We start from the raw sequence: 17373 nt of genomic DNA on the forward strand, positions 1-17373 counted from the left end.
ATATGTGTACGAGAGGAGAAAATTTAATATTTAGCACAAAGCAGGAACCAGACTTTCTTGAAGTATTCCACTTGCATTTGTGCTGGCTACACTCTTTTCCAATCCATCTACTAAACAGTGAGGTATTGGTATATTTTGTATTACGCCAAGTTCCTCTGTTCAAGGAAGGAAATAGCAGAAGAGGATGATTTGAATAGTATTTATTCCACTATATGACATAATATGGTATTATCTAATAAACATCTAATTAAAAAATCGTATTTTATATAAATAATAAATTATGGCTATACTAGTGTCCACTGGTACATCTGCTCTCTAATATCATTACATAGCAATTCTGTAATACTTAAAAAATTTTCAGTAAAGCTAAGTTTATATAGATGGACTCAATGGCTGAGCTTATATGACATAGCTTGGTCAATTCCAGCACCAATGCGAAAAACAGCAGGTGGAACCAGGGTGTTTTACAGTCACAATGCTATCTGCCAATTGATTGTAAGTTGTCTTGTCAATAAATTAGCTGGGTTGAGTCAGGAGGATCTTATGGCATTTCTTCATGGAAGCGTGAGCTTGAATATGAATATATTCTACTCAGTAGCCATCATCAGTGATGTGGAAGTAGAGGCACTGGTTCTGTCTGGTTCATAACATAGTGTAACTATAACAAGACTTTCTCTAATTAGAAAGTTTAAAACTTCATCACTCTCCTTAGTCAAGATAAATCGTTAACATCCTGTGCTAATTTTTTTCATGGGTCAGTTTTACCACTTGTGTTTCATTAACTAGGTGAGAGAAAAAAAAATCAGTAGTCTGGAAGCCAAACCGAAGGATTTTTATTCTTAGTCTTTCCCTTCTGTAGTTTGGGAAACTGCAAATTATAAAGCTGACTCTGATGAGGAATAAAATACAAATGACATGTTCATGATTATTGAAGGGAAGAAAATTTCCATGAAAAGTCATGAAGGGGAGCACAGGTGGGCTTTGGAAAGTCCATTGACTGGGAACTATAGAGGCTAATTTTGGCTGGATGTGACCCAAAGAAAGCAGCTGCTAAGTGTGACATGAAGACATTCCAACAGCAATACTGCCACTGGAAATGTCAAAAGGAGGTCTTACTGAGGCAGAACCAATATCCTTTAGATTCTTAAAAATATATCCCAAAATGCACTCTTTTGTGCTTAAAATTGTATGTATGACTACTGAAATAGTAAGGCCTCTGTTCATTAAATAAATATGGCCCATTCATGCAGATTTTTCATACTGTAGCCTAGTATGAAAGATTTTATATAGCCATTTTACTATAATATCACTATGTACATATAATTTGAGCATTTTCAATGTACACAGAGGAGATCTGGACTGCTTCCTGTCCCGGACTAGTTAGTTGGGTGCTCAAAGACATAGCAAGTGTCACTAGGTAGTTGGTTTTAACCAGTTCAATTGTATGTGCTCCATGAACGAACCATTCCACAGTGTTCCTAACAAATGATATTAATTAGTTACCAAAAGACTTAAAAATGTTTGCTAAATGCTGTTAATTTACAGAGAAGCTCAATGCTCAGATCAGAAGCTTTCAGGTGGGATTGGATAATAGAGAGATTGTGGGGGGGAAAAAAAAGTGAAGGCAAAGTTCTTCTGAAACATTGAATATCAACCCCTTTAGACCTAGCTGGCAAGTTAAAATCTTGGTATTAGTCATTCTTGTATATTTGCTAAGATTAAGTGTATCTCCAAGTCTGAACTCATCCCTTCTGAGCTTGACTGTCAAGAATCACAATGCAGTTTTGCAGGTGTTGTCTCATTCGTGCCTTGTTCAAGCCTTTCAGGTCTGCCCTGCATCTCCTGGAAGAGGTGCTGAATATCTTTCAGGAGGAGTGCATGTCTCTTTGTCACAGATGTGTGACAGGCTCACTGCCATCCCCTGTTCTGTGAAGACACCAAGCATTTTATTCTGCTCTGCCTTTTCCAACTGAACTGATAGCTTCAGGCTAGTTCCCTCTAGGCTTCATGGAACGCTGTTGCATTTCATTCCATCTCCGTAGCCAGCTTACCTTCCTGTTCAATATTATGACTTTCGCTGGTCTTAACAATGAACTCTAACCTTATGTCATTAGCTAAGACAAAGGTGTATTCTAGCAGAGTATGACATCAGCTGAGGACTGTGGGATTACAGTCTGTGACATGAAGGCATTTCAGAGTGCAAGACCCCTTAGTCTCAGAACCAGACTTAGCATTTTTAATTGGACCATATCCTGTCACCTGTGTCTGGATTATCTCTCAAAGGGAGTTAATTGGCCCATGTCATACAGACGTGTAGGAGAAAATTCTCATCAGGCAGTAGAGCACAGCCTTGAAATAAAACAGGGAGCTTGGCAAAATGACATATCATTAGGACTGCTCCTCTGCAGATAAGCAAGCAGACCTGTTACATTATATACACCTGGACAGATTTCATAGGGCCAACAAATCCAAGGGTCTACATACATAGATGAGAGGACTGGCAAGAGCTAGAGATTTATTCCTATTTCATTCTTTGGATATTGCTTTTTGATTTCCCAAGAAACGTGCTATTATTACCCTACTGCCAGGTGCTGGGCAAGTCTCACATTGTAGGCAGAAAAGGGAGTAGATCACCCCGTGAAATGCTAATTTTGAGTCTTGTTATTATATTTCCCATTGGTGTTATCTGCACCAAGGGCTCTGTTGTGTTAGACACTGTAGAAGCATTCAAGAGGAGTCAGTGCAAAACCCAAAGAGCTAACAAAGGAAGGAAAAATAGAGATGAAGTAATTTTCCTAGCAGTAAACATCTGGTCTGTGGTCAGCCAAGAAAAGAACCTCAGTCTTCTGACTCCCACTGCAAGGCTTATTCTAGCTGGCTGTGTTTGCTCACTCCAGAGTTATCTATCTCCTCTGAGATAAATCCTCCAGGGACTGGGTAGGAACCAGCCTAGGGCAATTTCATTCAAAGGTTGAGTGCCCTGCAGGACAGCTATTATAGAACAGAGAGTCTATGCAGAGCTTTCAGGCTGTAGCTTACAGTTGGGCTACATGGATGCATTCTTTCATAGAAAAACAAGGAGCAACAGAGTGAATAGGACAGCTTCATCTTCTCAGGCCTGTAAAAGTGCTGGAAATGAGTAAATGTGCTATGAATATCTTAATACAAGTGGCTGACAGTGTTTACGACTGCAAAAATCAATAGCTGCTTTCTAATATTCTGTGCACAATTACTAGGGCTGATCATAAGAAAAGCTGTCACGTTGATTTTCCAAATTAAACAAACAAACAAACAATAGAAATGAACATTTGAGAGAACGCACTGCGCTGCTTGGTGCTGCAGGACTTGACACAGAGTTTTCAGAAGATAGCAGTAAAAGGTTTTCAAAGAACTCTACAACCTCTACTTTTTGTTTATGTTCTGGCAGATCACTTTCTGGTTTTACTGACTCACTCGTCTGACATGCAAATAAGTCATAAGAGTGTCATTTTAGTATAAATAGCTATTAGAGCTCATTCTAATTTGACAAATGAGACCTGCCTAAACAGCATTTCGTTTCCTGCACTCTAACAATGTGTAATACTTCACAAGTTACACATTTCAAGGCTGACTTGTAAATGACTTACTTCTGGGCTGCTGGAAGAACTTAGCACTTGCCCTCTGGACCCTACCTATTCATCAGTGGATCTTATCTAAAAGTTTCCATGTCCCTGGACCTGCCAGCAACTTGCCTCTGTGAACAGCCCCAAGCTCTGAATGGGGTTGTTCTGAACAATTGAAAGTGGAAGGCAAAAACATAACCTTATGCTCGTGGAAGATGTTCTGTCCCAGGTTGCTCAAGTCACAACACCAATGAGTTTATTGTGCCTTTGGATTTACTGGCAGAGAACAATTGGTTTAAGCAACTTCCGTCACAAGTCAGTCAAGGCAAATTGTAGCTGTCAAAACCTGCTGCTTAGGCTAACTCTGACTGCAGAGAAGAAAGTGGGTGAGAGAACTCCAACGAGCAGCTCCACTAGCAGACTGATATCTACTTCCACTGGCACCATTCTTTGCAGAATGGTGTCTTTTAACACCGTAACACCCTGAGAGCAGGTAGTATAAATATACTGACAATGATTCAGAAATGCGCCTGAGACATTAAAGGAGGAAGTTCCACAGGCTTACAGGCCCTGATTTGAATGTAAAAATGATAATAAGGACAGAGCAGCAAAGAGTGATGAGTATATTTATTAGAAGTAAGATTGCAGTTATTCACAAAGATCAAAGAACAGCCACCAGGTCTGGACTGGCTGTCACTAACTTATGCAAGACCCAGAAAACTCATCAAGAGGTGAAAACGTCCTTACATGCTTGTATGCAGTTTTAAGACTGTGTTGTGGAAGGAGGACTGAAGCATGTCAGAAAATGCGCAGCTCCACAATGCCTTCACTCATACTATTTGCCTGTGCTTGCTTCTGTTGCCAGCATCTAATCCATTTTTCCTCAGAGGAAAGATTAAGATATTTTCCAGGCATTAAAAAAAAAAAAAAAAAAAAAAGGCATAATAATAATAATAAAATGCATTCTTCCTGAAATTAGGAACTCCTTTTATCATGTTCCCATGTTCCCTCTTATTCATCCCCTTCCTGATGCACATGGTCCAAGAGGATATGGGAGAATACTGGACTAAAGCTCTGGGACCTTCAATGGATTCCAGTCAGTTTCTGGGTGGGATCCAAGGTATTAGTTCCAATTTCTAAAGACCTAAATGGTTTTGGACTAGTAAATGTGGGTGGTGACTTCCTTCTCTGGGCCATGCCACCACAGTTGAAGATGTGAAGCTCCATCAAGATAAATAACACAAGATGTACCCAGTGAGGAGTCCTGTGTTTTGGAAATAATTTTGTCTACTTCTGTAATTATCTGGATTTGCAGTGAAGCCTGTTTTGCCCTCTCCTTGTTAAATCATTTGAGGAGAGTGTGGATTGAAGTCTTCATATTCACAGTTTATCCTTTATCCTTGCTGGTATTTTTCATTTATTAAAGAAATGCCCAAAGTACTGAATAGGTACCTCTAGAAATATTTCTAAAAGCAAACAACTGACAAGTAAAAATATGTTGAGTCCCCCCTTCAATTGCGTTTCCATGCCTTTACTCATTCTTAAGTGTTTTTGGGGTTTTTTGTTTGTTTGTTTTGGTTTTTGGTTTTTTTTGAGCCTTTTTTAAGATGGAGTAACAGGAACTCTAAAGGAGTTACTCGAAAGCATCCTGTTACACTGACCTATATATGTGTGTATAAATATATATACGTGTATGCATTTTTCATGATATCCAGCCCATCCCATGAACACTCTAGAAACTTAGTTCTGTCTTTTTTCACAGTGGTTTTCTTTGTTCCATCCACAGTGATTTCCTCATATCTTTCCTGGACTAATAGACCACTTCACACACTATTGGTGTGTGAAATATTTTCAGGTAGACTGCATACTCACTCCCAAGTAAATTGCCATTGAAATTCATTTGTCATCATTTTATTCATTAATTGAAATCCCTCTAAAAAATCTTCATATTATGCACAGGCTTCTTCAACTTGAATAGCTTTGTGCCATTTGCATATTTTGCACTTGGCTGCCCATTTCCTCCTCCAGAGCTGCCTTAACTAACAGTGAAACTAGTATAGTCTTTTCAGACATTACACTTGTCCTGAGAGTAGTAAGAACTCACTTCAGTGAAGCAAGTAACACAGGTTCTGGTGCTTGCCCAGCCATAGGTAAGATAGTCCCAGAGAAGAGAATGAAGAATTTCAGCTTACAGGAGCTCCGAGGAACTACTCTCTGACGAGGATCTACAGAAATCTCCAGGCATGGTGGCTGCACAGCAACAGCATGCTCATGTGCCCCTGTAATGTCCTTTCTGATGAATAGTTTACAGAATTTACCAGAGGAATGGAGTATGGGAAAATGGAAGAGAGAAAAAGTCTCCTTCCACTCCATTAGTATGATACCTAAGTAACCACTCACCATCAGAACATAACCTAGCTAGTGTAATCCTTGACTGTGACTTTCCATCTTTTCCAAAGATAGAAAGAAACAAGAAGGTGGACTGAAATAGAGGAAGAAAATATCAAGGATTTAATAAGCATACTAGGTGACACAAAGCCCAAGTTCTCTTGTAAGCATGACTCTCAGAGTCATGCAGGATTTGGAAGAGGACAAAGAAGTGGCTTTGGGGAGTTGTACAGAAAGCTCATTCTAACAAGAAAGGCACAGTAGAAAACAGCCCAGCTGATGCTTGTTGATGGATTAATGGGCTGCCCAGGGAGGTGGTGGAGTCACCATTTCAAGAACTGTGTGGATGTGGCACTGAGGGACATGGTTAGCGATCATGGTGGTGATGGGCTGATGGTTGGAGTAGATGATTTTAGTGGTCTTTTCCAACCTTAATGATTCTGTGATTCTATGTTGTGTGCATTTTCACATCACCATAATGCGATGTACACAGTATTATCACTGTATCCAATTTTCATTTCGAAGATATTCAGGGATAGGTCCACAACTGGTCTACTCGTAGTCATAGCTCCAGTGCTTATATTAAAGAACTGAGGAACTCTCAGGACAAATCAGTGGTACTGCCCAGTTAAGGTGTGGTTCCTTCTCCCACCCTTCAGCACTCTTTGCTTCCATAATCAAGAGGTGATATGAAAGGACTTGTACAACAACTTTGCCTTGCACTTCTTAGACAGACTTCTGTCTCTTCAGCCTACATGACGCATCAGCAACTGGGGTAGGAGGAAAAATTTTGAGGGTTTAGATCACTGTCTTTTATATTGAGACATTGCTTGATTTTTTAAATGTCTAGAGGTACATAAAAACTAATCTTCCAAGAAAAATCCCTTTTCACCTGGAAAATAAAGGATCACCTGAACATGTTGCTTTTGCTTGAAGTTGTTTAAGTATCATTTTTCAATTGTAGCTATTTTCTGTCCTTTGGAAGTCCCACTTTACTACTGAAAATACACGAACACCAATGTATGCTTAGGGTAACTGCTAACTCTCATAAAATCCAGTAATGTGCTAAAGTTTGGGAACCTGTAAGTGGTGTCTTGATAAAACAAAACATTATCACCGTTGAACATTGATAGGACATTAGACATTACTCTCTAGCTCATGAGAATTTGTAAAGTGCATCAAGGGAATGAATGCACATTTTACACTACAATTGTGGCTGATAAGCCTGCTGAAGGAAAGGTTCAAGAAAGAAGACAGAGAACTTCAATCTTCTCATGCTCTCACTGGCAATTCCTGTATGGTCTCAGCATCAGGGACGTATGACATTTATATCAACCTTCAACTTCTCTGTTTCTGTTATACTGAAATCTCTGTGGTTTGGTCTCTCTGTCTATCTCAGCCTACTGCCATTTGGAGTCACCTGTGCTGCCTCCAATAACAGTTCAGCATGTCCAGTAACAGCATCAGCTCTCTGGTGAGCTTTCTCACCCAACTCCCTACCAGGTTTTCATTATCATATCTAGGCACACCTACTTGAACATGCCTATCATCCACTTAGACATCCATAAATAACTGAGACAGATACGCAGTTTTTATGAGCATCTCAGCAAACTGAGTATGTACCTGCAGTCAGTGGGAGCACAGATGTAGATAACTCAGTACTATGTCCATAGGCTGCAAGCTCCTTTGAGGCTCAGCACCCCACTATGGGCCTAGCTAAACGGAACTGTGACAACTCAATAGGAAAAAGGAAGAGGAAACTGTGGACAGGATGACATGTATACCATAGTGCTTGAACTGTGGCCAGTGTTTTTCAGTAGTAAACTTAGTCTAAGAGGAAAAATGTCCTCACAGCAGTCATTTATATTTCTCAGGAAGGTTTATGCTGTTGTTCTTACCCAGCGGTGCCATCAGCCAGCCATCCCGTGGTGCAGCCAATGAAGGAACAGTCCAGGACAGCCCTTTTCAGTTCTTCTGCAGTTGCTAAGCGAGCACTCAGGTCAACACAAGCTTTCTCAGCTTCAGCTAAATCCAGACCCTGAGAGTTGTTCTTGGACTGAAGTGCAAACACTTTCCCTGCAGCACCAAGAAAGATCAAGTCAATCATCGTGGCATGGTACTCAATATATATTCCATAAAAATATTGCAAATAAAGTCTTCTTGTTCTTACTAAGTTCAAACCAATGAGCAACCTATTTCTTGGAATTAATAATGCTAGCAAAACTGTAAAGACTTTTACTGTAGATTTTCTTTTACTTATGTTAATCAACAGAAAAGCAAACGTAGCTAAGTCCCTGTTCATTCCTAGTCAACGCAAAAAGCTTGCCTTCCCTCTATAGGTCTCTGCTTAGGATGTGGAAAGAGAAAACACCAACACTCTTTTATATGCACATAAGCAGTCGAAGTCAGAACATCTCCTGTTGGATATAATATTGGAATTTATTATCAAGCATATTGTAACTGCAGTTATAAAACTACCTGTATACAGTAAGAACACATCTAGATCCCAGTACTGTAATTCACTCTTTCACATCAGAGATTTATACTCAGTCTCTAGAATAAAAATGATGTAATTCTGTGGAAATTTGTGCCTAAATGCTGCTGCAAAGCCACTTTGTTTTCATATCTTTCTGGAAAGTCAGATGGGATTTCTTTCTTAATAGAAGACCTCTTTTGAATGAGCACGAGGACAGATTCAGCATAACAATTTCTTGAGTTATTTTTATTTTTAATTCGGTTTATTTTAATTTATTTAACACTGTGAAAGATGTTAAGGGTGAACATTAGAGATTTCTTCAATTGGGAAAAGGGCAGTTGGGGTTTTGTCAAAAAAGCTTGAGAAGTTTTTGGGTTGTGGAATAAACACATTAACTGGATGTCACCAGAAAAAGAAATAAGCAATGGGATCGTTCACAGTGTTGGTGTTTAAATCGCCACAAATGTCTTCTTTCTGAAGGTAACATCCCTCAGAATATCTTCTAAATTTTCAATTTTCAATCTTCATAAATTTAGGTTGCTTGCAGACACAGGAAGACAGCTTTTAAAAGTCTATAAACATTCGTGGCTTATTTAAAAATTAGATTAGTGGCAGCAGTTATAAGAAAGTGTAACTTCCAGCACATACTGACTGTTCATTAGGTAGCTAACTTCATATTTACAAGATATATTGACTAATATCTGTAATTCTTCAGATTGATCTAAGCTGATTCTGTACAAAGAGACACCTCCCCCCTATGTATTACATTGATAAATCTGAATCTAATCGTACATATAGGTCACTGATACAGGGTAAGTCTGCCCCGACAGATCTCTGTTCTCTCTAGTGCAGTGTTTAAATCAATGAAAGAATCAGTCTTTACATCTTTCTTTCATGTAAATATGTCATTTGTGTTTACACGAACAAACAAGCACAGATGGGTCCTGATAAAGATTCCTGTTTTGATGGGCATTCTAGGTATGCATAGTAGGAAGTTGTCTTGATAGACAGAAAGCAATTTAAATAAGCAGGACAAGCAGCGATGATAAGGAACAGGAATTCACAGTACCCAGAGTCATTTTCTCAGGCTCAGGTAGCAGCATTAGTTGACCTAAGAGTGCAAACCAGAAGTACTGATCAGTGTCCTAACTAATCACTAGACTAAACAATATCATGAATTATAACTAGAATTAGGGGGTTCACACAGACTGGTGAAAAGAGCAAGCCTCTTCACACCTGAGTACAAAAACCTCAGGATTCTTTGCAAATGCCCCAAATAATGGAACAACCATAACAGAGTTTGTTGTTTCCAAACCATGAACAGCCACAGTGAAAAATGCATGGACTCAGAGAAACAGTATAAGCAGAATGACTTTAAATTCCCACTCCTTAGTTGTAGAACATCTTTCATTTATAAAGATAAGCAGTGTTTGAGTATAATCATTTACTGAGGCTTTGATTAAATTAAAAACTTGTCCCTATTCAATATTTCATAATTAGGCTGTCGGGGTTGAAATGCATCTTCAAAGATATATAGGGCAAGTTTCTGTATCACCTGACTTAACTCACACAGCAAGTTAATCATCACAGCAGTGTATCATCTGAAAACTCATAAATGGTCTGACATGGCAGTAAGCCCTGCTTTCCAGATATCAGCATTTTATTTAGGAGGCTAAACTAGAAAGAAAAATCTAGAAAGAAAAATCTAGAAATGACTGAGTTCCATGAAAAGATAATTAGAAGAAATGAAGTTCATCATTTAGCCTTTTTACCAGCTACGTTGCCTGTTATATTTTTTTACAGCTGTTTTACATCTGTTAAGGTTAATTAACTTTTTGCTAGAAAGTATGAAAGTGCTGGTCTTCTGGGATATCCAAAGTATGTAGGTAAATAGCTTTTAGGGTAAGCTAGGAAAGTCTTACTGGTCAGGAAAATTACAGTGAACTGCTTCATAGGAAATTCTGGCCAGCCAGAAGGGGATAAAAATGGCTGTCCATCTTACCAGTATGATCTGTGAATCTTCTCCAAAACTCTAGAAGTTCTATGGCTGTCTGCCCAGATTTTAACATGTGCTTTATGTTTTGCTTTGTTGTTGGCTTTTTTTTTAATTTATAAGTAGTAGCAAGCAAGTTTCACCTGATACCTTAGCAATGAAACATTTGGATCCCCAGTATTCTGCCCAGTGTCACTTTACAAAGGGACATTCAGAGGGAAAAAATAAGTAGGAGACGTATTAGAACAGCAGCAGGGAAAAGCCCATCAAAATAGAAAAATCCCTTAAATAAATAAGACTACAGCACTGCATCTTACAGTGGTGTGACTAACTGGCTTGAAACATGCTTGCACTGATTATTCTCACTTTCAGTCACAAAAGTGGTCTGATTTTGAAGCTGTGTACCTAAGGGTAAAATATTTGTAAGTCTCTTATTGTTGCTATTTGCAATGAAAAATAAAGGAAAAAAAACTTCACTGGAACAGGTTGCCCAAGGAGGTTGTGGATGCCCCATGCCTGGAGGCATTCAAGGCCAGGCTGGATGTGGCTCTGGGCAGCCTGGTCTGGTGGTTGGTGACCCTGCACATAGCAGGAGGGTTGAAACTCAATGATCATTGTGGTCTTTTTCAACCCAGGTCATTCTATGATTCTATGATTCAAACAATTGTCTCACATACTTGGTGATACACAATCAGTTTTACTACATGGGTTGTGAAATATTCAAATGGTGTCAACCCTCTGTTCAACACACTATGACCGCGTAGAGAAGTTGAAACCAGTTTTCTCTCTGAGATAATATCAAGAGATGTACTTTCACCCTGTTTTAAATATGAGGCTGCTATATTTCCATAAGGCACAGTGTGCAAGGATTGTGTCTTTTGGTATATTTCAGCAAATACCTTTGGTTGTGCAACAGCCACTACATCTGAGCTCCCATCCCATGCTGTTCCTTCATTTCTGCCTGTAACATTTCTGCTTCCCATAGTGTAATGATGAGACAGGTGGTATGGAAACATGGTACCAAACCTCTACATACTTTTCTGAAGATTTCACACAAAGCCAGTCTCTCATTTCAAGTTCAAGCAAGAAATCCATGGGAACTAGCCTTTCTCAGGAGCAGGAGCCTTAATACACAGTTTGAGTTTTACAGTTTCAGAATGGAAAATGTCTTCATCATAGTTTTTTCAGGTTTCCCTTTGAAACTAGTGAAAAAGTTCTAACTTCAGTGCTAAGACATAAATGATAGGACATAATTCTTCCTGCAGTTAATTAACAGCTGAACTTGCAGTTCTCAATGAAGATTCACACTTGAAATTTCTTTAATGAATAGCCTTTAGTGTCATCTGCTCACCATTATTACAGAATTGTAATTCTATTTTGACAAATAGATAAAGCTTTCTTTTTTTTTAGTTATTGTTTGGCTCTAAAATTTTGTCAACAAGCAACAGCTGAATACAGTTTTCATTAAAGAGTACCCCAGTATAGTATGATTGAAAACATAACCATGGATCTCACGGTCTCTCGGATTCATTTTTATCAACTTGTTTGAATTTCTCCATAACCTGACTGTAGATTTCCCCCTGTAGTTCCAACACTGAGTCCAAAAATTTGTGGTTGAACTAGAGCATGTCTTTTCAAAAGGCATCCAGTCATGATTCAATGACTCCAAGTAATGGAGAATTTACAGCACACTTTATAGTAAACTGTTCCAATGGTTCATTACTCTCACTCCACCTTATTTCCAGTTTCAAATTTTGCTAAACTCAGCTTCTAACAACTGAACCTTATTGTGCTTTAGAGACTGAAGAGCTGTCTATAATCAGGTACAGAAAAGCACAGAAAGGGACACTTCAGAAGAGACCAAACTCCGTTCCTTCTTACTTGTAGGAATCCCAGTGGAATTAACAGAAGACGGAGTTGGATAATTTATTCTACTACATTAACAAACAGAACAAGTTCTTCTGAGGTATACAGGCACTGTTCAAAGTCTACTGAAGTTCAGATTCTTCCATGTCCTTTTGGAGGACTTGTATCGTGCTTAAAGAAACCAAATATACTTTAAAACAGAAGTGTCTCTCACAAACAATATAAAATGAAGTACTTAAAGAGGCATGCCTGATAGGATGATGTTTCACTAGCTCAAATGGTAGAACCTCATCAGTTTTAATGAAATAAAAGTGGTAAAAGATGTGCATATTTGGACGCTGATTTATTTTTACTTAAATGCTGAAGTCTTCAAATTGAGGTAAAGGAGAGTGGGGGAAGAGAGGTTCAATTCTGTACTTCAAAAGCAATTTCATTTCCATTTCTATGGCTGTGTGTAACAATGGCCTTGATTGTAATAGCAAGGGTGGAGGATTCAGTAACACTACAATTACAGAGAGAGATCTGGGTAATTACCAGAATGTTCATGAATGTAGAGTTTACTTCTATGAGAAAATAAAATGAATGATGTCTTACTTAATTCAAACTGCTTAAAATATTGCATCATCAGAAAAGTAGAAAAATTTGGAGGTCACTTTTGAGTTCCTCCTCAGCTAAGCTCAGTTTGAACTTAAATTTTAATGTTAGTAAACGCTTTAGGATCAAATATTTGGAATTGTTTATGGATTTGTTTTTGCAATCCACAAACATATTAGCTGGTTTGCAAGTAGGACCCGAACTGCTTACACACCTGCTACTCAAACACAACTGTACAGATACAACAGAAGAGAAGAAGCATACTTTCTTTTCTTTTACTTTGGCTTTCTTTAGAGACTTTTCATCAAGAAAGACCATAGTAGGATTTTTCCCTCTTAAAATTTTCCAGTTTTACTGCAAATCTAAAACTGCTCCTTATCTTTGTTTTTCAGATTATTCATTCCTTTTTTTTTTGTTGTTGTTTGTTTGATTTATTTTTCAGAATAGGTACTTAATTTGTTTCATTTTTTCTTATTTATTGAAACATACTTGATAGCTAGTCCTGCCCACTGACTTCTGCTTAATGGCAATCCTATAGGGAAGAAATTCTTAATTATTACAAGTGTGAGACTTCTTCCCTATAGGACTGGAGTACTGTATCTAGCCTGCATATGTAGCAAAAGCGCAGCTGTGTGAGCACCAAAGTGATATCAGTCTGCTCCAATACACTGAGAAATATTAGTGTATCAGTAAAATTCTACTTTCAGCATCAGACATATCTGCTTCTAGGTCAGAAGTACAGTCAGATCCTCACTTAATTGGGCCTAGCCTTCTGGATTCAAAATCTTTCACCTGCAACCTCTGCAGCCACGCTGTGTGCTCACTACCAAATGACTCCATGGTTTCCAGAGGTCCCTTCCAACCCATTCTGTGATTCTGTGATTCTGCCTTGGCCAATTGGTTTTGTATGTAACCCAAAACTAAGCCAACAGAACACCACTGCTTTGAAATAATTTCTAAAGTGTTACAAACAGAGCATTTCTCAAATCGGGTGTGTATTAGTAAAGTAGATTAATTGCCATAATTCTCTGCCACACACTTTTTCTCGGGGCAAGTAATCTGCAGAAAAGTATGGCTCATACCTATTTACATTTTAATAGTAGTGACAAAAGGAGGAGTCAAGAAAAGCAGAGGTGACTCCTGTACAGCACGTATGAAGCCAGAGTCTTGTTCTCCTATCCCAGAACAAAGACATTCCAAAAAGTTTCCATTTACACTTCAGATATTTAAGAACAGCTACAATCACAACAACATAATTAAAACCTTTGTCTTCATACAGGTGAAGTTTAAAGTTGCTTCTGACTGAGAAAAAGATACGCAGCAGTGCTGTTTGAATGTGGTTCCCATTCACAAATGGGACCTACCAGTGCAAGCTGTGGCTGAACAACTCCTGAATGTTGAGCTGTGTTTATCGACTCCTTCCCATAACCTGTCTCAGTCTGCAGTAATTGCACTGGCAGTAGTAGCGCTACCCTGCTGCACATTTACACCAGTGTAAGTCTGAGCAGGAACAGGCCCTGAGGAGACCCTTATCTGCCTGACCCTGACCTCCACAGCTACAAACAAGCATATTTCCGTTGTAGAAAAAGCAAATTGCAAAGCGAAACAAAGCTATCTTTTGTTTAGGAGTTTATCTTTGTCTTTCTGGAGTCTATCCGCCCTACAGCAATACACATTGCAGTAAATATTAGTCAAAAGAGATCAATTAAGCTTCAAGGCTTTACACTTTCACCAGACTCCAATGGTCTCCACTTTTACTGCCCACTCTTTGTCATTATTTGTGTGTGAGATAATAAAGTGAAAGTCTTCCTTTGGGAAATATATTCTAAGCAGTTTTGGGGAGTTGCCTATAACAGGGGCCAGTCTGGATTTCATTGGATTTTTACAAGGTGATGTCAAAATACCTTCAGCACTTTGCAAAACGTTCGGGTACTTTCAGTTAAAAGAACCCAATACACACACACGTCACCCAGAACCATCCTTCGTCACTTAAGTGACATTTGCATCTAACAAAGCGGCACAGTTGTATTTTTATCTAAAATTTCCACAACTGAGTAACTGGTTTCCTGTTTGGATTGGGCTCAAATGCGCTGTGTAAGGGAGTATTGCTACTCCTTGGTACTCTCAGATCTTCTTAAATACGTAAACTTACGTGTAGGGGTAAATTTTTAAGTTCAAATCAAATGCTTTCTTCTGCATATTAAGCCAGATGGTTTGCAGGATGGTGTTACAATTGTTCACTGTAATAATAGCAGGAGAACACGCTGAGGAGCACGTCAGTAGAGGACTTGCCCGTTTTCAGCAGTGATGTTTAAAAGTCAAATAAAAATCAGAACAGCAGTGTTATAATAACGGCTGGCAATTATAACGTACTTCATAAATCCTGCCCTTTAATTCTTAACATTGCTTTACCACACGTAAAGCTGATTTGACAAACTGTTGGATGTCAATTAAAATCTGCCATGAACTTTGCCTCGAAATGGTCTTCAGCATTTTCCCCTTTCTCTTTGAGAGGGTGTCTGTTTAGAAAGCAAAAAGATGCCTTTAATTCTACAGAAACAAAACAAACGGGGAGGTGTTCCTGAAAAGATAAGGGAATTTTTCAGACAAAGCATTCTTAGCAAAGGCAAATTAATTATTCCCATCCTGATACCTTTTGCAAGTTATGTGGAGAGCCCTCATCCATAGTGATGCATTTTTTCCTCATTTGAGAGGGATTTTGCTATGGAAGGAGGACTTCCTAAAACCAGAACTGCAGTTTTCCTTCTGCTACACGGTCTGACACATTTCTTTCTCTTTATTCTTAATGAAAAAGTCATTTTCTTTGAATTTACAAGACAAGGTTCTGCTGTATAAATGCTATTTCGCACCAAGTGGTAGCAATGAGCAGCAGGATTGCCCCTTTCCTTTGCCATATTTCGTGACCGAATGACATAAATTTCAGCCGAGGAGGAAAAATGCTCTGAGAACAAGGAGAGGTTTTTATTGCCCTATAATGTTAAGGAACTGTTCTCCGGCATAATACAGCAAACATCAGTGGTAAAGGATTACTGTACTGAAAAAATAGATATATCCTGAGATCAGGCATTAATCTACTGCAGCTGCAATATGAAAGAAAAACCAACCACAGCCATTCAGCACTGCTCTCCCAGGAAAAGAAAGAGTTGTTTAAAAAATTAATAACGCTATCGCCAAGGCAAGTTGGCCATCATCAGGGGGGCTTAATTATTCAAAGGGGAACGGGCTGCTTGCAAAGGATGCTGCCATTCAGGATTACCGTCAGCGTGTTGCAGAGTAAGCAGCCGATGGTGATTCAGCCCAGTTTGTGCTCCAATCGAACCGCTCAGCGGTGCAGAGCAGGTGAAGCCCACACGCGGGAGGGTCAGCTGCTGTCCTGAGTGTGCCGTACCGAATCAAAACCGCTGCGAGCCTTCAGCTTCTCGTCTCCCCTTCCTCAGTACCTGCCCCTGTAAGCTGATGTTCGGTGACATCTGAGCTGGGCAGATGTAGAGGTCGTTCAAAAGAAAATGGTATTTTCGATTGGAAGTGAAAACAAAACAAAACAAAACAAAAAAAATAGAGAGAGAGCTGCTGCTTCTTATTTGTGTTCTGGCTGTGTTCTGTTATCCTTACTTCCCCTGGAAAAGGTCACTATCCTGTCGTCTTGTTGTAATAAAACAATCTGAGCCTTCTGGGATCTTATTTCCTTTCCTTGCTTCACCCCAGGACATTTGTAGAGTCTCAGAAAGCTCCGAATCGCCCGTTTCCTAAACCAAACTGGGGCGTGTATTTAAGTTTCTTATTAGAAAAGAAAGGTCGGTTTGGGTTTTTGTTGTCACTGTTGTTGTTGTATTTTTCAATAACACATTTCAACATAGAGCTCTCCTTCCAGCCCCAGCAACCCAGCCCGAGCGGAGTGGAGACTCACCATCAGCCCGAACGGAGATGATCTGAAGGATGAAGAAGACGGGTCCCACAGCCCGGGCAAAGGTGAGAGATGATCTGCGGGAGCCCAAAGCCATCGCCCCGCCACGAAGTCCCCCCGCTGCAGGAGGTGGTGCGGAGGTTTTCCTCTCCCCCCTTAGCAGCACGGGCTGCAGTGATGGTTTCAAGGAGCCGCTTTCTCTCGGCGGGATCCTGCGTCTTGGGTCTGTGCTGAAGGTGGGAGGGGTGGAAAAAGAAAGGGAGAGGGAGGGAGAGTGGAATCTGTCGCTTGGCGGGTGTGAAGGGGAGGGGAGGTGGGGGGAGATGTCCGGCCAGCTGGGGCTGGGGAGAGGCTTTGCCCAGCCCAGTCGGCAGGGCAGCGAGCAGCGAGAGCCGGTGCGAAAAGTCACATTGCCCTGTCAGTAAACAGCGAGCGGTGCAAGAAATGCAGACACCGGGAGGGAGGGAAAGGGGGGACGAGGCAAGGAACGAGCAGGAGAAATCACTGGCTGAGGGGAGAAGGGCAGCTG

The 17373-nt window shown here is 39.8% G+C and overlaps 1 protein-coding gene across 1 annotated transcript in view; it reads right to left on the bottom strand.

Annotated features, from left to right (window-relative positions):
* SUSD5 (sushi domain containing 5) overlaps positions 1 to 17073 on the bottom strand; it is a 44894-nt gene extending 27821 nt beyond the window's left edge. The window contains exons 1-2 of the mRNA XM_418822.8: positions 16848 to 17073; positions 7889 to 8066 (exon numbers count right to left, since the gene is read on the bottom strand). Coding sequence (XP_418822.4) covers positions 7889 to 8066; positions 16848 to 16941 — 272 coding nt within the window. The 5' untranslated portion in view covers positions 16942 to 17073. The remainder of the gene's footprint in view (positions 1 to 7888; positions 8067 to 16847) is intronic.
* Between the last annotated feature and the right edge of the window lie 300 nt (positions 17074 to 17373).

Source organism: Gallus gallus, chromosome 2 (genome assembly GCF_016699485.2).
Source record: "Gallus gallus isolate bGalGal1 chromosome 2, bGalGal1.mat.broiler.GRCg7b, whole genome shotgun sequence".
NCBI classification, from domain to species: domain Eukaryota; kingdom Metazoa; phylum Chordata; class Aves; order Galliformes; family Phasianidae; genus Gallus; species Gallus gallus.